At 40.4% G+C, this 27,179-nt stretch overlaps 1 protein-coding gene across 2 annotated transcripts in view; it reads right to left on the bottom strand.

Annotated features, from left to right (window-relative positions):
• Positions 1-27,179, bottom strand: part of shank3a (SH3 and multiple ankyrin repeat domains 3a) — a 1,030,755-nt gene that overhangs the window by 113,881 nt on the left and 889,695 nt on the right. For both annotated transcript variants that reach the window (XM_043713933.1, XM_043713934.1), the window contains exon 19: positions 8,337-8,417. In XM_043713933.1, coding sequence (XP_043569868.1) covers positions 8,337-8,417 — 81 coding nt within the window. The remainder of the gene's footprint in view (positions 1-8,336; positions 8,418-27,179) is intronic.

Below are 27,179 nucleotides of genomic sequence, written 5' to 3'. Positions count from 1 at the left end.
ATCTACTGCCCTTGTCCTTTTAGATGGAGTTAGTTGTGGGCTGGAAAGGTGCTGTCTTTGTTAGATGTCTGCAATGCATCTTGTAGACAGTATACACTGCTGCTGCTGAGCATCGGTGGTGGAGGGACTGGATGCTTATGTGTATGGTGTCAATCAAGCAATCTACTTTGTCTTGGATGGTGTCAGGCTTCTTAGGTGTTTTTGGGGATGGACTAATCCAGTTAAGTAGGAGAAAGTGAGGACTGCAGATGCTGGACATCAGAGCTGAAAATGTGTTGCTGGAAAAGCGCAGCAGGTCAGGCAGCATCCAAGGAGCAGGAGAATCGGCGTTTCGGACATGAGGAAGGGCTCATGCCTGAAACGTCGATTTTCCTGCTCCTTGGATGCTGCCTGACCTGTTGCGCTTTTCAGGCAACACATTTTCAGCTCTAATCCAGTTAAGTGGGGAATATCCATCACACGGTGGACTTCTGCCTTATAGATGGTGGATTTTGGGGAGTCGGGGTGAATTGAAAGCTTGGCTAGGTTGTTTGTTTGAAAAATTCAGACCAATAAGTCAGACAAGCCAGCTTGAGTTTCACAGAGTGATCTCCTGGGGATGCCTCTGTCGGACATTGCTGTTTGAGCATGAAGGAAATCTCGGGTATGATGCCTCTGATCGTGTACAGTCATGTTTGAAGCAGATGTTGAGCAGACAGCTGTGGCTGATGTTCTGATTATGTTCTGTTAATCTTTGTTCATTCATACCATAGGTTCATACGAAGTTTCATAATCGACAGGCACATGCTCCTGGCAGTGACACCTCCTGTCTTAGCTTCTCATACGATGGCAACACCCTGGCCTCACGTGGTGGTATGTGTCTGTTTCTGTACATATAAATATGTGCCTCGTAAGTACTGCGCAAGTGTTGCACCTCCTGCGGTTGCAAGGGAAGGTGCCGGGAGTGGAGGTTGGGTCGGTGGGGGGTGTGGATCTGACAAGGGAGTCGCGGAGGGAGTGGTCTCTACGGACAGCTGATAGGGGAGGGGAGGGAAATATATCCTTGGTGCTGGGTCTGTTTGGAGGTGGCGGAAGTGACGGCGGGTGATGCGCTGTACATGGAGATTGGTGGGGTGGTAGGTGAGGACCAGTGGGGTTCTGTCCTGGTGGCGGTTGGAGGGGCGGGGCTCAAGGGCGGTGGAGCGGGAAGTGGAGGAGATGCGGTGGAGGGCACCGTCGACCACGTCGGGGGGGAAGTTGCGGTCCTTGAAGAAGGAGGCCATCTGGGATGTGATTTTTTGGAACTGGTCCTCCTGGGAGCAGATGCGGCGGGGTCGAAGGAATTGGGAGAATGGGATTGCGTTTTTACAGGGGGCAGGATGGGAGGAGGTGTAGTCCATGTAGCTGTGGGAGTCGGTCGGTTTGTAGTAGATGTCCGTGTTGATTCGGTCGCCTGAGATAGAAATAGAAAGGTCTGGGAAGGGGAGGGAGGAATCTGAGACTGTCCAGGTGAATTTGAGGTTGGGGTGGAAGGTGTTAGTGTAGTGGATGAACTGTTCAACCTCCTCGTGGGAGCACGAGGCGGCGCCGATACAGTCATCGATGTAGCGGAGGAAAAGGTGGGGGGTGGGGCCAGTGTAGTTGCGGAAGATGGATTGTTCCACATATCCTACGAAGAGGCAGGCATAGCTGGGGCCCATGCGGGTGCCCATGGCTACTATAATATACACCAGGGCTATTATTACCTAGAGTATATATAGAGTAACATGTTTTGTGCAATGTACCATCACAGCCATTGCCTCTAATATGTCCAGAAGATACTATTTAATGCACAGTACAATATACTTGAGATCCTTATTGTATACATAGGCGTGCTGTTTCCCAAGCGCTCGTATTTCCCAGACGCTACTATTCCCAATAAAATATGCAGCACCTGGCATTACTTATAATATATATATAAATGGCTGTAATTTCTGTGTCTAAACAATGGTTGCTTTTCTGTATAATTTAAATCGAGCCTGATATTCCTTCAAAAACAAATAGGATACATTACCCTGTAAAATAGATATAGCAGTTGCTATTCTCTATAATACATACAGAATTTGTTGTTCTATAACATAGAGAAGATGGCATTCTCTATAACGGATGCAGTGGATGATAATCACTGCAATATACATTGCATGGTGTTTTCTGGATAATACACAAGCTGCAAATTTTTATAATTCAATGGGGGCTGCTATTCTTTCTACGGAAAGAAATGCTTTCTGTTCTTGGTGTTCTCTGTAATGCACAAAGGTCTGCCATTCTGTACATCATATACACATGGACTGTAAACTGTTGATACACACAAGTCCTCTTATTCTCTACGAGGAGAGTGAAGGCTTCCACAGTCTGAAGCTGTCACTATACCTGTATTCACAGCCAGGCAGAAGGGAGCCTGCCACACTCAGAACGGGGGCGGGGAGGAAGGTGATTATGAATGGCTTGTAGCCTTATACCTATCAGGTGAAGGAGCCAGGAAATTCAGATCTTCTCCATACTCAAGCCTGTTTGGTTAATTCACCTGAAACACTTGCTTATGTTGCTGTTCTGTAACTGAGCCCAGCCGTTCCGTAACTGAGCCCACTTTCAATTTAATTTGACATCCTGTTTTCTATATATACTGTACCTCATATGTGGGCCTGAAACCAATGACCATGCTCTTAATCAATATATCCAAATTAATATTCAATTTATTAACATGTTTTATTCATGAGTGTGGTGTCTGACAAATTTTGAGAATATACTCTGCAATCAATACAATTGAATCACTTGTTTCTGCCAGTCAAAGACTCTGCCTTCATGAGTCTTACGTTATATTGTTTTAAAAAAAAACATTCAATGAGCAAATTGCTAAATATGTTCTTATTAATACTGAACTTCTGGTTTAGATAATCTTTTTGTTGATTTGCTACTACCCTTCCAAAATGATTATTTTCTAAATGAACCTGGCAACCACCAATAGGCAGTCTTCCTTTATGGTCCTTGACAATATCAGTGAATTACTCAATAATGGAGGGGGTCACAGATCCAGCTGCATCTTGTACTTGCAGTTTCTGTCACAGGGGCCATCGAGATGTTGGCCGGATTCTCTCCTTTTATTTATTTATTCCTTCATTGGATCTAGGTCTTGCTGACTAGGCAAGCATTTAGTGCCCATCCCTGATTACCCTCAAGAAAGTGGTGGTGAGCTGTCTTCTTGAACTGCTGCAGCCCATTTGGTATAGGTACTTACAATGCTGTTGAAGTAGTGGGGATGAGCTCCAGGATTTTGATCCAGTGACAGTGAAGGAATGTCCAAACGCTTACAAGTTAGGAAGGTGAGTGGCTTTTTCGGGGAAATTCCTTATGAATCCATTTCACTTGTCCTTTTAGATTATATTGGTCATAGGACTGCAAGGTGCTGTCTAAAGTGATCAAAGAATTTCTGCAGTGTATCTAGTAGGAGGTACACAGTGGAGAGCATGGGTGTTTGAGGATATGGTTTCATATCAAATGGGCTGCTTTGTTCTGGATAGTGTGAAACTTCTTGGGATGTTGTTGGAACTATGCTCATCTAAACAAAGAGGAGGTTTCCATCACATTTCTGACATGTGCTTTGTAGACAGTAAACAGGGTTTGGGAAGTCAGTAGTTATCATCTGCAGGATTTCTAGTCTCTGACCTGCTCTTCTAATCACAATATGTATATGGCTGGTCCAATTCAATTTTTGGTCAATGGCAACCTCCAGGATTTTGATAGATGTCCTACCTTAGTTCAGGGACTACTGGCATCAATGGGAGCACAGTTATGAAACTGACTGTAAGCTTGTGGTGCCTATGACTCCATTATCTACTGCCTTTACCAGGTAATGATTGGTCAAGAGCAATTTATTTACTTCCTTTATTATGTATCCATTCCAAACAACCTCCCCTCCTTTCTTCCTCTCCATCATCTTCAGAAAGTGATAATCTCAAAAAGACTGATAGTTTCCAGCACCTCACCCAACTGTCGGAATTAGACACTGAATGTCAGCCCGTTTCATGCTGGTAAAAATCACAACTGAGTTACTTAAAATTCACAGAATAGTAGTCAATGGTATGGACCTGAAACATTTTACTTAGGGCTATATGGGAAACTTTTGTTCATTCTCAGTTACTGGAAATACCTGTATTTATTATTCCTTGGGAAGGTGGTGGTGAAACACCTATTTGAATTACTGCAGTCTGTGTGATGAAGACACTCCCAATGTGCTATTTGGTAGGTAATTCAGCATTTTCACCAGCAAACTGATATATTTCTTTGTAAGGATATTGTTTAACTTGGACAGGAATTGGAGGTGGTGGTGTTCCAGATGTATTTGCCACTGTTTTTTCTATGTGAAAGAGATTATGGGTTTGGTAGGTACAGCTAAAGAAATCTTGGTGTCTTGCTGCGGTAGATCTTGCAGATGATACACATTGCTGCCACTGTGCACTTGTAACAGAGTGAGTTAATTTAAAGTGGCTGATGTGTTGTCAATCAATTGGGCTGGATGGCATTGAACTTCTTGGGTGTTGCTGGAGTTGTACTCATCCTGACAAAGTGGAGTATATTTGATCACAGTCCTGACAGACACTTGGTAGATATAAAAAAGGTCTAGTTGAGTCAGGAAGTGAGTTACTCACTGCAGTTTATCCATCATCAATCCTTCTCTTGTAACCATTGTACTTATGTGGTTGGTGCAGTTTTATTTCTGGTTAATGGTGATGCCATTTTATGTGAAGAGGAGGTAGCTAGACTCCTTTACTGGATACAGGCATTGCTTGGTACTTGAGGGAGGCAAACCATACATGCAATTTATTGGGTCAAAACTGAGTATTGTTCAAGTTCAGTGTATGAGTGCATGGTTGCTTCATTATCTGATGAATTATAAAGGAAGTGGACATTATGCATTAATACAACAACAACTATATTTATGCATGGCCTTTAACATACTAAGACTTCCCAAAATGCTTCATAAGAACATTGCGCAAGGAGCCATGTACAACAAGAAATATGGATTAGAAGTTTGGCCATGAGATTTGTCAAGGAGTTAGGCTTTAAGAAGCAATTTAAAGAATGAAAGGTTAAAAAGGTAGAGAGGTGAGTGGAGGGTGACACAAAGAATTGACTCGATAATTAGGGCATGAAGTTTACTGTAGGGATTGAATACAAGGGCTTCCCATGTTTCCATGAGAATTAACTGCTCTTCCAATACTGAATGTCAGACTCTTTAATAGACTAATGTCAAGATGTTGAATTAGGCAACAAAAACTTTCAGGCATTAACAAGGGTTTTCTTATAAAAGTATAATTTAACACAGTAAACAATTTCCACCATTCTCTTTTGGTCCCTTTCCCTGTCAAGAATCCAAATCCTCAATGGGGTGTGAGTGGAGGTGGGGATTGAGGTGGGGAGAGGGGAAGCACCCAACTCTTTTCTTTCATAAAACTTTCAAGTCACCAGTAAGGTTCCACTTCTTAGATATTTTATAATCAACATGTAAGAAATATTATTACGTACCTCTGAAGGAAGTGGGACTAAAACCCAGGCCTTCTGATGCAGAGGTAGGGACACTAACACTACACCACAACAGCCCTGCACACATCTGGAGCTTTTTTATGTTCACAGATATCACACACCTCTGGACTTGATGGGACTTGAACCAGGCTTCCGGGATCAGAGGTGGGGACAACACCACAATGATGCAAATAGTCCCATCAAACTCTGAAGCTGATTAGAAATTTTTCAAATCAACATGTTCAGAAATATTATTACAGACCTCTGAAGGAGGTGGGGTAAACCCAGGCTTCCTGGTCCAGAGACGGGGACACTATCACTGCACCACAAGCACCCCTAACACTTATGGAGGTTTTGTTGAAATCCACTCGGATTCCTGCCTGTAAATCACTCCCAGATATTTTCTAATCAATCTGTTTGGAGATGTTATTAATCACCTCTGGAGCAGATGGACTTGAACCCAGACCTCCTGGTTCAGAGGTAGGGATACTACCACTGAATCACAAGATCCCTCATATGTCTGGAGTAAATACAAAATCCAGTGCACATCAACTCTGCACCTGTTCTGCTTGAGTCTTAACAAGGCTTTGCTTTCTAACTCTGGCAGTGGTCTGATTATTGAGCAACAGTGGGGGTGTCCAGTGAAGTAAAATGAGATAGTGTCAACATGGACATATTGCTGTATTTTGAAACTGTCGCAGCAGCACAGCACGTAACTGAGAAATAGGAGGGTGTAATGGGTAGATTATTGGGAGACACCAGAGGTAACGAAAAGGAGCCACTAACTAAAAATCACTTTGTTTTTCTATTTTTTCATACCAAAGTGGATAACTTTACAATTCTTCACATTTGTATTCCATTTGTCACACATTTTCTTAATCACTTAGTCTGTCTAGGTCCTTGTGCAGCCTCCATGGATTTTTGTTACGATTTACAGTCATATTTAATTTTATATAATCACCAAATTTGGATAAAGTAGACTCAATTCCCTCATCTAAGTCATTAATATGAATTGCAAAAAGCTGAGGTCCCAACAGTGATCCCTGTGGCACTTCATTAGTAACAAAACCTCAATGGTAAATCACTTGTTTATTCCTACTCTTCGTTTTCAGTTGTTCACCATCTCTCGATCCATGCTAGTTTCTTATCCATAATTCCATCAATCCAAATTTTGTGAAAAAAGTTTGTTTGGCATCTTACTGAATGCTTTTTAAAATGTAATTACACTCCACTCTATCCAAGTCATTAGTTATAACCTCACAGAACCCAACGGATCAGCCAAATATAATTTCCCATTTATACATCTGTACTGATTTTCTCAACCATGATATGATTTTTCTAAGTGTCCTATCAAATAGAAGCATAGAATCCCTACAGTACAGACAGAGGCTACTTTAGCCCATCAAGTCTGCACCAACTTCCAAAGAGGATCCCATCCTATAAAATTTAAAATATATAAAATATAAAAGATATAAAAGGGACCTAAGGGGCAACGTTTTCATGCAGAGGGTGGTACGTTTATGGAATGAGCTGCCAGAGGAAGTGGTGGAGGCTAGTACAATTGCAACATTTAAAAGGCATTTGGATGGGTATATGAATAGGAAGGGTTTGAAGGGATATGGACCGGGTGCTGACAGGTGGGACTAGATTGGGTTGGGATATCTGGTCGGCATGGACGGGTTGGACTGAAGGGTCTGTTTCCATGCTGTACATCTCTATGACTCTATCACCATAACTCCACACTTACTGTGGCTAATCCACCTAGCCTACACTTTCCTAGAACTACAGGGCAATGTTTACCATATCCAACTCACCTAACTGGCACATCTTTGGACTATGGGAGGAAACCAGAGCACCCATTCAGATACAAGGAGAATGTGGAAACTCCACACTGCCAGTCACCCAAGGCTGGACTTGAACCCAGGTCTCTGGCACTGTGAGGCACAAGTGCTACTACTGTACCACCCACGGCATATCTAATAAATGATTACGGTGTTTTCAATGTTTCTGATTAGAGGGAGGAGATTCAATGGAATTGTTTGGAGTAACAGAGAGATGGTGCTTGATGACACTTTTAGACTGCTAGTCAGACAGGCATTGGTGGAAGAGTTAGGAACCAGAGGCTTTGACAGGAGCATTAGCTAAAGTGATGAATATTCATGGATTTTCAACCCTTTCCTTTTCTGCAGCTCAACATAGGCTGTCTTGTATAAGAACTAACTCCAAAACTCATCAGCTATATGGTATTGCAAGGAGTAAATTGTTCCCATTTATTCTGTGTGAATAAGTACAGAAAATGATACCTTGACATTGGGAATTGAACTAAAAGCAGGAGTAATCATTCCTTTATACCATTTATTGCTCAAACAAGGGATGCTTTCTGGGCCTCCACTAGATTCCATGTTCATTCAGGCTGAATCCTCATGCTTCTTAGTCTGATAAGTTACCAGTACACTCTCTGCAATTCATGCTAATGCTATAACCACAAGGTTTATCAAGAAGATCCACAACTATCTCCACAAGACAACCATGGCCTTGCACTGAATGTTGGCTTTGCCAATGGATGTCCAAATCCTGATTTCAAATACATGCACAGAACATGATAATTAAATATTGATAAGCCACACTGTACCAAACGAGAGCGAATCATTCCCGTTTACCTTACCTGTGCATCACACATGCATAGGAGGCAAAACACTGATACACACACAGACTGTAAAGTAACATACACTGAACCACCAGTTGATTGATATAGAAATCACAAAGCATCTTGTATTAATGAAGGAGAGTTCTCTTACCTAGCTCCTCGAGTTCAGCAGTCATGGATTTGGAACGGAGAGTCAGTGTGGTACTTGGTGCTCTCTTCGGGGGTGGCGGGGCTGAAATAAAAAGAGATGAGAGGTTTGACTTTCTGCCCAGGACCTTTCTTGCAGCCCCGATGTTCAGGTGCCATTTTTTCTCCACTGCCTGAATCTCGTCGTAATCGTGACAGGAGTCACCACACTGCTGGAGAATCTTGTTCAGACTGCGCGTGGAAGCAAATTTCTTCATATTATCCCTCGTGTAGGAAGCTCGGGCCTAAGGGGTTCAGGAATGTGAAGCGCCCCACAGAAATGCTCCAGAGTGCTGCTTCCTAAAGAGTACCAATGCATTCCCAGTGTCAGGCTGGGGTCTCAGCTTAAACAGCACGCAAATTACTTTTAAGCCTCCCTCACAGAGGGTTTTCTTTTTACCCCTCTTGTTGATGCTGCCCCCTTCCCTTTAAAACATCCAAGTGGGGAACGCAAAGGAATTCAGTCCGCTGTCAGTTTCAGGTGAGCCGAGATTTTTCCAGGCTCTGGCTTGCATGCGAACAATACAGCATTCAAATGTTCAAAAGGGAATACCATGGAAACAAGGCCAGTAGGCAACCCCTTCCTCCTCCTCCTCCTCCTCCTCCCACTTTCCCTCGTTGTAGAGTCGTGCTTCAGACACCTTGCCAGAAGTAGCAAGTGTGAATGTAAGTTATCAGCTTAGGATAAGGCTGCATCCATTTGTAAACAAGTCTTTTTATGAGATATATATTTTTTAAAAAAGGAAATTGGCTATGAATAAAGCAGCAAAAGATTAAAACGGCAGGAGTGTGAGATGTGGATCTGGCCTGCGATAGGACCCAGATCATCCCTGAAAGCTGGATTTGAGAGCGACGGCATCAGCAGGCAAGGAGTGAGAGAAAATAATCCATCTCTTTATTTTAAATGGTGTGTTAACTGCTTCTTTTCAAACTGTCACCCAACCTAAACCGTCTCTTCACCACGGCTTGTCAACATTTCTTCTGCGAGGTGAGTAGGCAGGCTAATAGAGCTTTAAAGATGGCACACAGTAGGTTTAACACTGCTAAATGCATGGGGTAGCGGACAGCACCAAATGCCTTCCAACCCTCGTCCTTCCAACCGATCGTGTTCTCTCTCTCTCACACACACACTGACTGACTGACTGACTGCTCCTTTCCACCTCACGCTCGGTTTAACACTGCTAAATGCATGGGGTAGCGGACAGCACCAAATGCCTTCCAACCCTCGTCCTTCCAACCGATCGTGTTCTCTCTCTCTCTCACACACAGACTGACTGACTGACTGACTGACTGCTCCTTTCCACCTCACGCTCCTGTGTTCCTCCTCTTTTAATCCCTTTCCTTTTTCCTCTTTTATACCCGTTGCCTTCCCCCACCCTTCAGTCTCTGTGACATCATTTCATCCCCGTTCGTTTAAGAGAAACTTTATTGCTTTGAAACTGGAGATTAGGCAGAAAGTTCAACCACGTTAAACATTAATCCAGCTCTCAGTGAGTAAACAAGTTAACACCTCATTATTATTGAGTTAGACATTCAGAACCAAGGTCAGAAGTAAATAAGGAGCCATAATTCTAATTCATTTATACATATGCGCACGTTCATACACATATAAAGACATATTTACATAAATATATAAACAGATGTAGATATACAAATACACATGTATAAAATGAAGTATTCTGAAATCAATTCAAGTATCCGCCTTTCTACAGACTCCGTGAGATTGCAGTTGAGTGGTTTTGCTATTAACATCTATTAGTTTGGTTCAACTGGCAGCATTTCCTCTCTGAGTCAGAAAGTTGGGGTTTCAAACTCCCCTCCTTCACCTGCACCAGTGCAGTAATGAGGAAGTGCTGCATTATGGAAAATGTTATCCATCAGATGAGACAATAAATCTGAGGTTTGCTTGATGAGATAGTGTACAGGATTATTCTGTTGTAACACACCTGGTAGTATTTGAGGCTGCATTGTCCAGGAATCTTTACACTGTATTTTACCCATGTTGTGCTTGTCCTGGGAGTGTCTGATGGTAGTGTAGTGAATTTTACAGTATATTCAACCCATGCTGTCCTGAGTATCAATAATGGATCCCATTTGTAAATAACAGTATCACCATTCACACATTTGGCCATCATCAGTCTCCTCTATTCACTGTAAAGCTCTATCATTGTAATGGAACTGTTCACTTCCCCCACTGTATAGAGCTCATGTGACAAAGGCAGTCACTGTTAACAGAATCCTATATTGTTTGATATTAATTAATTGTGATCACCAAAATTTATGGGATGTGAGGAAATATTATTTTCTTTATTTGACAAGTTAATGATGAGAGGTCATCATTAAAAGTTACTCTGAAGAGGGAGGAGAGAGCTCAGGAGAAATCACCATTCAGATTGAATCTGTTTCCAGGATTTGGCAGAAAATGTGCTGAAAGTTTTTTTTTGGCAGAACGTATCATGTACAGCACCCTTTACTGCCATAAATTTTTGCTATATACAGAATAAGACCACTTGGCCCTTATATATGTGCTGTCTCAGGGTTAAAGCAATCCAAAATTAATACTCCTGCCTCTCAAACTCTGTGTCTGCTGATCGAGTATATATTTATCCAGTATTTCTCTAAAAGAACTACAAACCAAGCCTCAACTACATTCCATGGAAAAGCCCTCCATACTCACTGTCTATTAAGAAAGGACTTGGATTTATGTAACACTGTTATAACCAGTTAGCCAGTTCTGAAGTACTGATGGAATGCAACCGATGTTTTTCACAGCAAGCTACAATAAACAGCCATGAGAAAAGCTACATAGTCTTACTTTGTTATGTTAGTTAGGCTGATAAATATAGGTCAGAACACCAGGGTAAGTTCCCTCCCCTTTAAATAGTGTCATGGGATCTTTTATGAGAAAGTGAGGACTGCAGATGCTGGAGATCAGAGCTGAAAATGTGTTGCTGGAAAAGCGCAGCAGGTCAGGCAGCATCCAAGGAACAGGAGAATCAACGTTTTGGGCATGAGCCCTTCTTCAGGAATGCTTGTATGCTGCCTGACCTGCTGTGCTTTTCCAGTAACACATTTTCAGCATGGGATCTTTTATGTCAACTTGAAGGAGCAGATGGAGCCCCGGTTTAATGTCTCATTTCAAAATCGGATACTTCTGATAGTGCAGCATTTCCTCAGTACCGTTCTGGATTATCTTCTCAAATCTTTGAAGCACAGAGATGTACAGCATGGAAATAGACCCTTCAGTCCAACTTGTCTATGCTGACTAGATATTCTACATTAATCTAGTCCCATTTGCCAGCATTTGGCCCATCTTCCTTTAAACCCTTCCTATCCATGTACCTATCCAGATGCCTTTTAAATTTACCAGCCTTCACCACCAAATAGGATTCTGTTTTTGTAACATGAGAACCGTTAGAAATTCAATCTGATGTTACTCAATGGTTGATTCGTAATCGATCTTTACAGAAGTGAGTGGTTAGAGTGTGGATCGCATTACTCTATGGAATAGCTGAGACAAATGCCTATGATGGATAAGTAATAGAAGGATAAATTTAATGAAAGTACAAAGAAAATACCACATAAAACAATACTATCATCCAAACCAATCCATGCCAGTGTTTATGTTCCACTTGCAATCATTTTCATTTGTCTTGATTAGCAAAACTCTCTGCTCCCCCTCTCTCATTTGGTTATCTAACATCCTCTTAATTGCATCTATATTATTCGTTTCAATTGCTCCCTCTTGCAGAAAATTCCACTTTCTCACCACTCGCTGGTTGAAGAGATTTCTTCTGAATTCCCCAATTAATTTCTTGAGCTTTTATTTATTCAAGGAATGTTGGCAATACTGGAAAATATATCAATATTATCCGTTGCTAATTGCCCTTGAGAAGACGGTGATGACCACTTGCTTCCATCACTGCAATGCACATAATGTAGATACACCCACATTGACCTTCTAAAGTGTCTGTCCGTGAAATATAATTTATGGTCATGGATGCGCTGACCCTCATGCCCTCCAAGTAGTACATATTTTCTTGTTTACCGGCATGCAGTTTAATTGTTGGGCTGCACAATGTACAAATATGGTAAAGAACCTGTCCATCTTCCTTCCGACCTATCTGCTCCACACTCTGCTCTGACCTATCACCATATTATTTATTCAAAAGAGACTAAATTAAGCTGTTTGGGCATATGTATTTACATAAGCACAGATAGGCAAAAATGTTCATGCAACCAGGTTGCGGGTCTATAAACTAGTTTATAGACCCGCAGTTCTTCTTTGAACTATAAAGGAGAGATTTAATGATTCAACTCTCCCTACTTCAATGGGCATTCTGAGGTGCACTGAAACAATAAAATACCCTTTAAATCCATAGTCTGAAGGTGTATTCATAAGTTACCAAAGGATTTATTCTATTGATGTGGATTGAGGGAGAAAAGAAGGCTTAAGTTGGTATAATGTATTTTAGGACATCCTAAAGTGGTTTACAATCCTGTATCTACCTATCGCCTTCCAAGCTACCCCCGCCCCACCCCACTCCTATTTATTTCTCAGCACCCCCCACATTCCTGACGAAAGGTTTACGTTTGAAACGTTGACTCTCCCACCCCTCGGATGCTGCCTGACCTGCTGTGTTTTTCTAGCGCCACTCAATCAATCAGACACTTAGCCTGTTTACAGAAGTTGTCATCAGGTTGTTTATGCAAAAAGGTACTATGATCTGAAAAAAACATTTTTCTAAACTTGCAGGTGCTGATATGGAGACAGTCTGTCTCCTTAGATTGTAGTTAGTGCATGGCCTGGAAGGTCAGTTTTCTTAGTTGGCTGGACAGCAGTTAGAGATGCCAATTGGCTGAGGTTACCTTGAGGGACTCTGCTCAACTTCTCCCCTTGCCTGAGTGATAGTGACCCGCAGGTTAAACCACCACCGGTCTTCTCTCTTTAATGACAGCAGATCTACTGCATGGCCTAAGGTACTATTGGCTCAAAAGAGACTGAATTAAGCAGTTTGGGCATATGTATTTAAATAAGCACAGATAGGCAAAGGTGTTCATGCAACCAGGTTGCTAACTAGTTTATAGACCTGCAGTTCTCCTTTGAACTATAAGGGGAAATTTAATGATTCAATCCTCCCTATTTCAATGGGCAGAAATTACACTCTGATGTGCACTAAAACAATAAAATATCCTTTAAATCCACAGTATGAAGGTGTATTCATAAGTTACCAAGAAATCTACTCTATTGATGTGGATTGAGGGAGAAAAGACAGACTTAAGTTGGTATAATGTCTTTTAGGACATCCTAAAGTGGTTTACAGTCAATTCACTGTTGTAATAATGTAGAAAATGCAGCAGTCAATTCACAAACAACAATTTCACACAAACAGTGATGACATAGTGACTGGATCGTCTATTTAAGGAGTTGTTTGAGAGTTAAGTGCTGATGAAGACATAAAATTATATAGAAATGGTAGCATTGAAATGAGCCTAACTGGTCTCTACTGGTGCACATAAACCTGCCTCTTTCAATTTTATCCAATTTTCCTGAACAAACTTCTATTCTTTTCTCCCTCATGGATTTACCTCACATAACTCCATACACACAATCACCCAAGGCTGGAATTGAACCTGGGTCCCTGGCGTTGTGAGGCAGCAAGACTAACCATTGAGTGATAGTGAGCTACCCCTATAGATAGCGTGAACCGAATGATAACAGAACAAAATGACTGCAGTGTTTGAGCAGGTAAACTATGCTTCATATAATGTATTATAGTGTGTCTGTTTATGGGTACAAATTCGATAAAGAGAGGATTGGGCTCAGCTAATGCTCAACATTCACTGTCGAGGTTCACATGAAGAATGATTCCTTTACAGCATAGATAGGGACACAGAGACAAGAGAAGTCATCTGGTGTCAGAATTGATGTTGGCCTTACTCTGCTTCCTCTCCTCTCACACAGGTCTCTCTTGTTACTACTATTGGTCCAAAGAAAAACTGATCGGTTTTTGGGAAAGAAGCAGATCCAAATATGGATCCTGCCATTTTTAAAAGGATTTATTAACCCTGAGAGATAAGGTGAATTAGCTTTTTTAAAAGAATATTGTGATTTATTTTGGTTAGAATGTTGTTGAGTATTTTAAAATGGGGTAGATTGACTCAGTTGCGTTGTTATAATTTGTCAAAATGTGAACAGTTACGCATTTACAATTTTCTACATTCTACAGAGTCAGGTTCTTGTTGAAACAGATGTCTTGAAGTTTATTAACACGCTAACTGTTATACTGCTACAATTACACAGACTTACACATATAATCTGTGTTCTGTGCTTGCTAATGCTAAAGCTACTGCATATTACATACACGTCACAACTAATTGAAGACATCATACTAACTCCATTATACAGAGAGTATGAGTGAAGGCAAGATGAGTATCTTTATAATGGAATGTCACATGTCATGATGTCCCAGAACTGTCTTAAAGGTTCAGGCCTGTACAGTCTGGAATCTTTGCTGTAATACAATATCCCTGCTTTTTTAAAAATAATGGGATCTTCTTTTCTGATAACGTACAAAAATGCATATAGATATATTGGCATGGACTTTCAGATAGCCATAAAGTTGTTTTCTCATACTTGCACATAGGGATCCTGAGAAAATCCTGAGTAGCACACTGTGAGGGCATTGCCTGGGAAATGCCTGGAACCCACCAGAAGTATCTATTTAAATCAGGGAGTTTGAAGGTTCCCCTGCAGTAAAGCAAATAGTTACTTTGGAAAAATTAGATTGTTAGCAACCTGATCTAACTCCTGGTTAATTATTAAGCTGATTATCTCCCCCCACCACCACCTCCTCAACTTACCATTCCCCTGACCCCTGTCTCCCTCCCATACCCATACTTACCATAGTTCCTGGGATCCAACACCAACTCTTCCCAGTGGACCTATCAAATTCCAGGACCCAATAATCCCTCTTCTGCCAGACCTGCCAACAACCCCAAACACTAGTGCCACACCCAATATGCCCCACTACCATTATAGAACTTGGCAACCTGCCCAATTGGACCTGACACACAGCCCTAAACTGGACTTGATATCTCCCACTCACTTAACCTACCCTGAACACTCCATCACTCCCACCTTAGGCATCCTATCCCCTACTCACCTGCTAACCCACCTACATGGCAACTTGATATCTATCTTCACCCTTATCTTACATGTGTACTTTTCACAGTGGCTGTCTGTGATTTGGACATTAAAGTCACAGAATAAGGCAACTGACTACTGTGAAAAGAGGGCATGGCTTGCTTTCTCCTGGATATCCAGCACTACCTGTCACATTTAAAGTTCACTCCATTTCTAATAGAACCATGACTGGAATCTCCTTTCTGAAATCTGGAGTTCTTTCTCAATGCAAAAAGAAATAAAAGAGAGTGGCAATCAAAAAATCGGGCCAAACTGGCTGTGTGCATTCAGATGATGCCTTGATGAATATAAAACATGACTAAATCTAGTCCAAGTATAGCAATCATGACATTATATCTACACTCTGCGAGTGTGTAATCAATCACTGTGGATGGATGTGTATCATTTGAGGTGGATGCATGGTTTTTGTCTGGCATGAAATTTTCAGTATCTCAGTTCTCATCCTGTGTGACGAATGGTTGATAATATGAAGTGTGGATATGTTGTTAATTTCTTCACAGGACTTGATTGCTGCTCATTACAGTTTTGACTGAACTAAATAGGACACAGCAACATCATATCTTTTTATGAATCCACAGTTCCTCTAAATACTTCAAACTAGTACGCTTTGTCATTGTTCATGGTTCAAGTTGGGATTACTATCTATGTGCTCTTTGCACCACACTCTTGTACCATATTCTCTGTTCTTCCCTACAATACATAATGGTTATGTGGTTGGGTGGGGAGAGTGTGGGAGGGGAGAACTATGTGGATCTTTCTTCCAAAAGCGAGAAGTTCTGATGAGAGTAAACACTTGCCTAGTAATAATAGGGAACCAGGAAATAGCAGAGGCATTGAATAAATAATATACATATCTTCACAGTGGAAGACACAAATAGCATTCCAAAAATACTAAATAATCAAGAGGCAAAAGGAGGAGAGGAAATAAATACAATAACTAACACTATTATATAGCTAAGTTTGCAGATGACACAAATATAGGTGGGGAGGCAAGTGGTGAAGATGACACAAAGAGTCTGTAGAGGGAATATAGACGGGTTAAGCAAGTGGGCAAAAAAACTTTGCATATGGAATATAATGTGGGAAATGTGAGGTTAGGTAGTTTGATAGGCAAAATAGAGGAGATGAATATTAATTAAATCACAAAAGACAGCAGAAAGCTACAGTACCGAAGTCCTCATGCATAAATCACAAAAAGCTAGCACACAAGTTCAGTGGGTTAAAGGGAAGACAGTGGAATGTTGGTCTTTATTTCAAAGGGAATGAGCATTAAAAATAAGGGGATCTTGATTAAATTATACAAGGCATCAGTCAGACGACAGGTGGAATACTGTGAGCAGTTTTGGCCCCCTTTTCTATGGACAAATATTATTGGCATTGGTCGCAGTCCAAAGAAGGTTCACAAGGATGATCCCAAGTATGAAGAAACTGACTTATGAGCAGAGGTTGAATACGTTGGGCCTGTGTGCATTAACATTTAGAAGGATGAAAGGCAACCTTACTGAAACATACAGGATTCTTAAGGAATTTGGCAGGTAGATGCATCAAGTTTTTTCCCCCCTGTAGGAGAGTCTAGAGTCAGAGGGCACAATCTCAGAATAAAGGTTGTCCATTTAAGATTGAGACAAGAAAGAACTTCTCCTCACAGAGGCTAGTAAACCTATGGAATTCTGTGTCACAGAAGGTTATTGAGGTTAGGTCATTATGTATATTCAAGGCTGAGATAGGCAGATTTTTAATCAGCAAGGAAATCAAGGGTTATGGGGTATAAACATGAAAGTGAGTTGAGGATTGTCAGATCAGCCATGACCTCATTGAATAGCAGAGTGGAATTGATGGGCTTGATGGCCGACATCTGCTCTTATGGTCTTATAAAAACGTAGATTCAACATACAAAATATCATGTCAAGTTGCTCTACATTTAATGATCATTAATTTTACAGTTCTGACAGGCTTTTGACTGAGCGCAGTGAAGAAATGAGATAATATTTTGAACGCGCCACTTCCTGTTCATATCATGAAGGCTGAACTGGAGGATTGTGGACCTTTATTGAACTAAGTTTTTTGAGGTGCACCAACATCCTGAATAGATAGTTAATCTGCCAACAATCATTGCACTTGTGGTATCTTTTATTTGTTACTCAATAAGGAACTTGATGAAATAGCCAACCAACAGAATGTAATTGTATTTTTGGACATGGAAAATATGAGTTACAATCATGCACCATAACACAAAATGAATTTCATGTGGAAGGAAGGATGCTTACAATTTTTGAGGTTGATGGACTTGATAAATTCACAGTACTTGATCAACTGATTGATGTCCTTATTCATGCTGGGCCAATTTATAGATTCATGTGCCAATCTCTTGATTTATTTTCTGCCATCATGGGACCTATCTGTATGAGGTCTAGCCTGTATAGCTTAAGAGCCAATGGAATTATGACTTGTTTGCCTTTGAAGATTATGTTTTTAGAGAGTCCCAGTTCATTTGTGATTAACCAGAATGAATGTACGAGGTAAGGAATTTGTTGGAACTGTTCACAAGGATGATCCCAGGTATAAAGAGACTGACTTAGGAGGAGAGGTTGAAGAGGTTGGGTCTATATGCATTAGCATTTAGAAGAATGTAATTGTATTTTTGACTGAGTGTAGTGAAGAAGTGAGATAATATTTTGAATGTGCCATTTCCTGTTCATGTCTTGAAGGCTGACCTGGTGGACTGTGGACCCTTATTGGACTTTTGAGGTGCACCAAACATACTGAACAGATCAGTCAATCTGCCAACAATCATTGCACTAGTGGTATGACATAGCTCACTGAATCTGTTTTACTTGGCAGTGATCAAAATCTATCAGATTAAAGTTGTAGTCTGGAATCTTTGATGAAGCAACTTATGTATTTGTTATCCAGTGGATTGCATGAATAGGTAGGCCCGTGCATGTTGGTAGATTAATGGTGAATCTTTTTCAGTGATGTAAAAGATTTAAGTGTCCATCCCAAGAACCTGATTTAGAACTTTTAAGACAGATAATAACAATACAAAGGATGTTTGACCCATTGTAAGGAGTTAGATTAGAATTCTGCTTTGCCAGTTTCCTGAGTACATTTCATATAATTTGCAGAAAGAGATGTTATTTGCATTTGTACCAGTGTCAATTTTGGCATATAGTTAATTTGTCCATTCCTTTTTGGGTATATCACTTAATAGAATATAAAGCCTTCAGCTTTTTTAATAGCATCCTTGTGATGTGTCAAATTTCAACATGCACTGATTGACTGGAGTCAGTAAGCTGTAATGTTGCATTTACCTCTCAGAATTTGTTGACATGCTTGCATGCCATAGATGGAACTTGGAAGTAGTATGGCATTGTCCATTGATTGGCTCTTGTTCTCATTCTCCTCTACAACATTGTGGGATTCTCTGGGCAATTGTATTTTCTACACATTTTAGTCCAATGTCCTCTTCTAGAATGTTATGAGATGCTGAACACTATCCTAATGGGTGACGCAACTCATATATCATATAAGATTTGGATGCTCCACTGAACCTGTTGATGGCTGCAATAATTCTAGACTCAAACATTCAATCTAAAGGGATGATCCTTTGGAGATGACTCTTTGGAACTGAGATCAGGAGAAATTTCTTCAGCCAAAGGGTGGTGAATCTGTGCAACTCATTGCTACAGAATGCTGTGGAGGCCAAGACATTGATTGTATTTAAGATAAAGATAGAGAGTTCTTGATTAGTAAGGGTGTCTAAAGTTACAGGGAGCAGGTACGAGAATGGGATTCAGAAATATTTCAGCCATGATTGAATGGCCGAACAGACCTGATTGGCTGAATGGTCTAATTCTGGTACTATATTCTATTATCTTATTTCCAGATACTGCTGCCTGCTCTAATTGCTTCAAACCTCAAACTAGCCGTCTGTTAATCATATATTTTTTACATATGTCCAGAAGTGCTTTTCTGAAGGATTGATGAATCTAAAAGCAATGGCCAGTGTCATTGGCCCTTCAGTTAAATTAGCTTTGGTGAACTCACGTACAATATCGGTCAGTTGTGTCACCTGGCTGTTGTCAGTATGATATGCAATTAACTCAATCTTTAGATTGATCTTCTAAATTCTGAAAGGTTTTGTCAGGATTTTTTGGTCATCTTCAAAAATACTGGAGGGTTTTATTCCTCTTAACTGTTCATTACCCAAAAATGAAAAGCTTGACTGTCCGTTATTCATTGTCAGTGATCTGATGATGATCCATAAAGATTGACTCTTTCTTTAAATGAATGAACAGAATGTTGAGGGTATGCCAATCAATACTTAGGTGTTTGCTTGCCATCTTTGTAGCTTTATTCTCTCCAAAATGAGAGTACAAAGATCTGTATTGTATTCTAGTGTCATTTTTCTGTTTTCTCTTGCCTTCTCTTTTTCAGTTATTATTGTTGTTGTTGCTCCTTTAAAAGTTGCAGGCTAAATCTCTAAGTGCTGTTTGCACCTAAAAGGAGTGAGGTGTGATGTCATGTGTACTTTTCCTATTTGGCTTTGTGCCTTTCCTGAGAGGTAATATGGCAGAATGAATCAACAGTTGTGAACAGTTAACTTCTTTTAATGTAGGAAACAGCTTTTTCTTCAGTTTCGTTTCCCTGTTTTGTTCCAGGAGCATTTTGAGAGACAGAGAAAAAGAGAGAAAGAGAGAGAGATAATTCACTGTATTTCAGTGCAAGTTGTAGCTTTGGTTGTAGTTGTAACTTCAACTCTGAACTCAAACAGATTGATGGATGACTGTTAGGAAAATGCCTTTTTACAACTGCCATGCTGCTGTCACCTTTTTTAGCCTTTCATGTCCACCTATGACAATTTCCTTTAACTAGCTGTCACGATAACATTTTAGTGCAGACTTACTGTCACCATCATGCATTTTATGATCTTGTACATGTTAGTTCATTTTGTATATGCCACAAAGAGTTAAGTTGTTGTTGAGACTGATGTCTTAACACCTATTTAACAGCACTAACGATTTACACAGCTACAATAATACGAACTTGCATACATTGTCTAAGTCCTGTGCTTGATTGATATTACTACATATTCCATTTCACAAAGAGCTGAGACAGGTACCTTTAGACAGGAGCTGAAAATGTGTTGCTGGAAAAGCGCAGCAGGTCAGGCAGCATCCAAGGAACAGGAGAATCGATGTTTCGGGCATAAGCCCTTCTTCAGGAACAGGAGAATCGACGTTTCGGGCACAAGCCCTTCTTCAGGAAGAAGGGCTTGTGCCTGAAACGTCGATTCTCCTGTTCCTTGGATGCTGCCTGATCTGCTGCGCTTTTCCAGCAACACATTTTCAGCTCTGATCTCCAGTATCTGCAGCCCTCACTTTCTCCTCAAAGACCTTTAGACAGGAACATTACGTATTATTTTGTCATGTAACCGTCTTAAAGATACAGGCCTGATGGTGTGGAATCGATGCCATAATTCAACAGAGTTTTCAGAGCAAGTTGATGGATATGGTTTGACATTGAAGCATCCACAATGAGATGGAAGCTTCTAATGAAAAGATTTATTTATTTCAGCTTTATATTTACAATTTGTCAACTAGAGATAAGCCTCAACCAAGAGCTGTGCAATTGTAATAACACTGAATTAACAGAGCATGGCAGGGGTTCTCACTCTACTAACTACCCTCTGTTTTGATTTATTTGTTTCAATCTGTTATCAAAAACTACCATTAGTTACTGGATGTTTGTAATGAGGGGCTTGTTACTCAAAACTGTAGTACAGATAGTTCTTCTGTAACGCGATTGTTGTGTTCCTGTGTGACCCTACATTATAGAAAAATCATACTTTAGAAACAGCGCTTAAAGTGTTGACAATGTAATTGCATTAAAGCCAACACACGTTTTAAAAGTTCATGCTTTAGAAACAGGGTCCCCAATTCATCAATTGTGTTACAGTGGACTTGCATTAACAAAACTTGCATTATAGCAGAATGACCTGAGCCGGCCATTTTATACACAAGTATTTTAGAAATTTTATAAAGGTGTAACTCATTTACTAAAAACAAAATTAAAAGAGCAAAGACTTAATATATTTAATATATTGTCACTGAGTTATACTATGAAATTTAACATATAGGATAATTTAGGATATCTGGTTGGCATGGACGAGTTGGACTGAAGGACTGTTTCCGTGCTGGACGGTTCTATGACTCCAGAATTTAATTAATCATTTTTAAATTGATAATGTAATAAAATTGACCAGTTTTGTGATGTAGATTCCTATATTTCACATTTAAAGTAGGAACTTCATATATGCATGTCACATAATTTCATAATTCTGCTGGTAGAGACACTGTAGCACCACTATTAGTGGCAGATTCTAATTATAGCGCATTACATTTACATAGACAATTTCAATTAACAATGTGGGTAAAGGAACAATGTAAAAAAAATACTGTATTACTTTGAAAGTTGGAACTGAATTGCCTTTGCATGCCCTGGTCTAATTGTGTCCCACTCTTGACCTTGATTCCCCCTAAGAACTACACCTGGCTTTGACATCCTCTTTCAATTGTCACTTGATTAGAATTTATTAATGATTGTTTAGATGTTGGTTTGGCTCAGTTGGCAGCATTCTCAGCACAGGAGACACTTGTTTATACATAGAAATCATATAAGACTCCAGTTTATAAACGGATAATGTAGGTTTTTAACACACACACACCTCCCCATGATATAGTAAAACCAAATCACATCTTGTCAGTCTGCTGGACAATAATGATCTCCCCAAGAATAATGGAGTTTTCTTGGCGGGTTAGCCAATGTGCAAAAATAAATTAAGCTGTTAGTTAATTAGTTATGGAATCTTAAACAGTTATAGGAACAAAAACATCAGGAGTAAGGCATTCTGCCTCTAAAACTAGTTCTGACATTATTCTAGTTCATAACTAACAAAGATTCATTAGGTTCAACCCAGGGTAAGAGGGTTGTCCTGTGAAGTGATATTTTGTAGAATGTGCCTATATTCTTTGAAGTTCAGCAAAATTAGAGTTGATCTCATTAAAATATGCAAATTTCTTAAAGGGTTTGATAGGATAGATGCTAAGACACTATTTCACCAGGCTGGAATCCAGACCCAGTGATTATAATCTCAGGAAGAGTGGTTGGTCATTAAAGAAGTCAGAGATTGATGACTTTTTGGACACTTAGTGAATCAATGGAAATGGGGAAAGTAGAGTTGAGATAGAAGTTCAGCTAAAATCTCACTGAATAGGGCTAAAGGGCTAAATAGCCTAATTCTGTTCTTATTTTTGATGTTATGTCTGTGCTGAAACTCCATTTACTTGTCATTGCTCCAAATCCCTCAATAAATATACCCAACAAAAATCTTCCATTTGTCTTGAAAATTTCAACCCTAGTATCCCTACAGCATGGAAACAGGCCCTTTGGCTCAACAAGTCCACATTGACTCTCCGAAGAGTATCTCACCCAAACCCATTCCTCTACATTTACCCCCTGACTGATGCACTTAACCTACACATCCCTAAACATTATGGGCAATTTAACATGGCCAATTCACTTAACCTGCATATCTTTGGACTGTGGGAGGAAACCAGAGCACTCAGAGGAAACCCATGCAGACATGGAAAAATGTGCAAACTCCACACAGACAGTCATCAGAGGCTGAATTCGAACCCAGGTCCCTGGCACTGTGAGGCAGCAGTGCTAACCACTGAGCCACCTTAGTGAGGTGGTGGTGATCATGGGGATGGGAGGTGGGTGGACTGGTGTTTGGATGGGTTGGATTTGGTTAGTGGTTGAATTCCACATTTCCACTACTGTTTATGTGGAATAGTCTTTCTTTCACACTTGAATGTGATAAGTTACTATATCATGTAAAGTACTTTGTGTGGTTTCTGAGTGATATGGATATAAATGGAAGATCATTAATATTAATTTAAACATTGAAATCATCTTAGAAGTTGACAGCTGATAGTTGAGATCAAGTTCATATTCACTGTCAAAAGTGTGTGCTCATTTTTGCAAGTTCCTGATCAATAGACTGTCAACAGAAAATAACACTTAATTCAAGTCATAACATGAGGCTGATAGTAGCAGACTTGAGGGAAAATAGATAGACTTGTGAAATGGGTAGGAACATGGCAGATGAAATTCAGTGCAGGGAAGAATAAAATGATGCTTTTTGGAAGGAATATTAGGAAATGCTGTATAAATAAAATTGTATAGTTTTAAAGTGGATGCAGGAACAGGGAGCTGGGGAGGTTTAGTCACACAAATCTTTGATTTTGGAAGGACAGTTTGAAAAAGCATTTAAAATGAACTATATGGGATCAACGGCTTTAAAAACAGTGTTATTTACTACAAAAAGCAAGGCGGTTTTGCTGAATGCTAACACTTCTCTGTTTAGGTCATAGTGGGAGCATTGTGTCTAATTAGAGTGGATTCAGAAGCCTTTCAGACAGTGCATTAAAAAGTTACAAAAATATACTGCTGATTTTTTTGAAACAATTTAACAACACAAAAAGGGAAAACAAAGGCAAAGGGTGAATAAGCAAAGGATTTATATTTAAGATCATTGAGAAAGAGGAAGTGAGGAAAACCTTTCTTGTTTTAGGCAGGAAATTGCTATAATCTAGAATGCAGAACCCAAAAGATCGTAGACGCAGAATTTCCACCATAATGTTCAGAAGAGAGTTTGACAAATGCATCATAATGAAAAGCTTGCAGGGCCATGACGGAAACAGCAAGGGAATGGCTACTGAATGGTTCCTTTAGTAGGACAGTTTACCAGATAGCTTTTTTATGTGGGAAAATTCTGATCCTTTGTGGTAAGTGTACTGTGTTTGGTAGAAACAAGAACATTTGGAATAATAGTAGCCCAAACCCTCCACCACTGGGGTTTTTCTCATGTTGTAGCCTAAATTGAAGAGATTAGTGACTGTTGCTAGTCAATGTTGCAATATCATGCAACTACCAGGATACTTCTTATTCCAGGGAGCAGTGGATACCTAGTCATTGTGCAGTCACGTTAGGTATCAACAGATTTCTGGATACTAAGGGACTCAAGGAATACAGAGTTAATACACGTGGGTAGTCCTGAAGGAGAAGATCTGTTACTTTTACTGAATGGTACAACAGGCTCCAGAGGCTGACTGACCTACTTCTGCTCCTAATTCTAATGATTTTAAAGCTAATACCAGTGAGCAAGGTTAGCTGTTGACTGTGCATGTTGTCTGAATATTTAAAAACAAATCCATGCCTCTATGATCAGAAACACAAAAGTTTGAAATGAGGAAGGAAAAAAAGAGATTAAATGAGACACTTGAATAACGGTGATTAAAGACAGTTTGTACTTGAATGGATAAAGTGAACCATTGGTTGCCATGGTTACATCCAATGGAGAAATGTTGCATGAGCCACTAATGTGCTGTAGGGCTATAATCCTATTTCGTTGATGATTATTTTCCCATATCAAAGGAGTGGAATCTAGCTGTCTCTCTAGCAGCCCATCAGAAATCGAAGATGATCTTTACTGGAGTTCAGTATGCAGGGTTGGTATACCCCTGTTGTTTCTGTATCCCTAGGATCTTCTTTTTGTGTAGTGGCTCATGACTCCAGCTCTTGAGGTATGATCTGAGGGCTTTCATACCCATGGTTCCACAAACAGGTGCCCTATGTTATGTACTGAATGTGGGATGGTGTGATAAGGCTACTATGTGAGTGTTGTCTGGGTTGGTGGAATACCTGGAGGTTGTTAATTCAAGAGCTGTGTGTGGAGAAGAGGTGGGTTGGAAATTGACATGCATTGCACCTATATTTTAGATGATTGGATGGCTCTTGCCCAATTTGCACATGCATTCAGATTGCTGCTGAATTCAGTGACCTGATCCATGTGCTAGTTAGGGAAAAGCGCCAGTTGAAGCTAGAAAATTTGTCTCTGATGAGTGGAGCAGAATCTGGGCCTGAGCTGCTCAGGATTCTTCAGCCAGTGTCTTAATGAAATTGTGAAGGTATATAATTTAATATAAATTGTACATTTGTTTGTTATTTGGATTTCTAGGTGTGATTCTGTTGGTGTATGCTGTGTTGTATTCATGGGTTTCAGCATGTGTCTGTGAGAGAGATATGGAGTATGTACTTATTTGATTTATTAATTTCAGAATGCATATGTGTGTGGAGGTGGAGGGGATTTTAACATGCGTACGTTTGCGTCTGTGTGTGGGTGTGTGACTGAGTGGGTGAGGAAGTGGCCTGTTTACCTGCTTTGTTTCTGATTCTCTCTGTTGCTCTTCTAGAGATTGTGACTCACGATGCTGTGAGCACTTTGTTCAAATGCACTGATTTTCCAGCCCCCCCCTCTGGTCCCTGGAGTCTGGTGTTATAAGGAATTCCTGCTGTTTAGTAGAAAGTTCAGGGCAGCAGTAACAGAATGCCTCATAGAGGCAAACATTATTAGGTCACTAAAAATAACAGCACAGGTCAGACACTTAATTAGTGCAATGGCAATCAGGAATGTTATATGTAAATTGGACAGAGATGTTATTTAAAGAAATTTAAAGACCAAGAAACTGCAAAGAAGCTGTGGACTTGAGAATGTTATACCTAAGGTGGTCCATTGGATGAAGGTCTGATGTGTAAGTATATTGTGTTTATCAATGTACTTTGCTAAATGTAATCCACAGGAAGTATGGTTAGAATTAGAATTGTAAGGGGCAGCACGGTGGCTCAGTGGCTAGCACTACTGTCCCACAGTGCCAGGGACCCGGGTTTGGTTACTGCCTTGGGCAACTGTCTGTGTGGAGTCTGCACATTCTCCCTGTGTCTACGTGCGTTTCCTCTGGGTGCTCCGGTTTTCTCCCACAATCCAAAGGTGTGCAGGCCAGGTGAATTGGTCTCTTTTATATCTTTCCCCTCTCCCCTAAACCTATGCCCTCTAGTTCTGGACTCCCCTACCTCAGGGAAACGACTTTGTCTATTTATCCTACCCATGCCCCTCATAATTTTGTAAACCTCTATAAGGTCACTCCTCAGTCTCCGACGCTTCAGGGAAAACAGCCCCAGCCTGTTCAGCCTCTCCGTATAGCTCAAATCCTCCAACCCTGGCAACATCCTTGTAAATCTGTTCTGAACCCTTTCAAGTTTCACAACATCTTTCCGATAGGAAGGAGACCAGAATTGCATACAATGTTCTAACAGTGGACTAACCAAAGTCCTGTACAGCCGCAACATGACCTCCCAACTCCTGTACTTAATAGGGTAGGGGAATGGGTCTGGGTGGGTTAATGTTCAGAGGGTCGGTGTGGACTTGTTGGGCTGAAGGGCCTGTTTCCATACTGTAGGGAATCTAATATCCCAAGGAGCTATGCACTATGAGCTACAATGGCAACTATCGTATTAATTTGTTATTGAGTCAGGAAATATACACATGCATATATGATATAAAGCAATGTTGGTGACAGTGCAATTTATTACCCATTATTACATTGTGATATAGAAATGCATAGAATATACAAAAGGAAACAGGTAGTTCAGCCCAAACAATCCATACTAGTGTTTATCATTCATGTGAGTAAATAC

This window comes from Chiloscyllium plagiosum, chromosome 23 (genome assembly GCF_004010195.1).
Source record: "Chiloscyllium plagiosum isolate BGI_BamShark_2017 chromosome 23, ASM401019v2, whole genome shotgun sequence".
In the NCBI taxonomy this organism is placed as follows: Eukaryota; Metazoa; Chordata; class Chondrichthyes; order Orectolobiformes; family Hemiscylliidae; genus Chiloscyllium; species Chiloscyllium plagiosum.
This window is presented reverse-complemented; position numbering and strand designations above follow the sequence as displayed.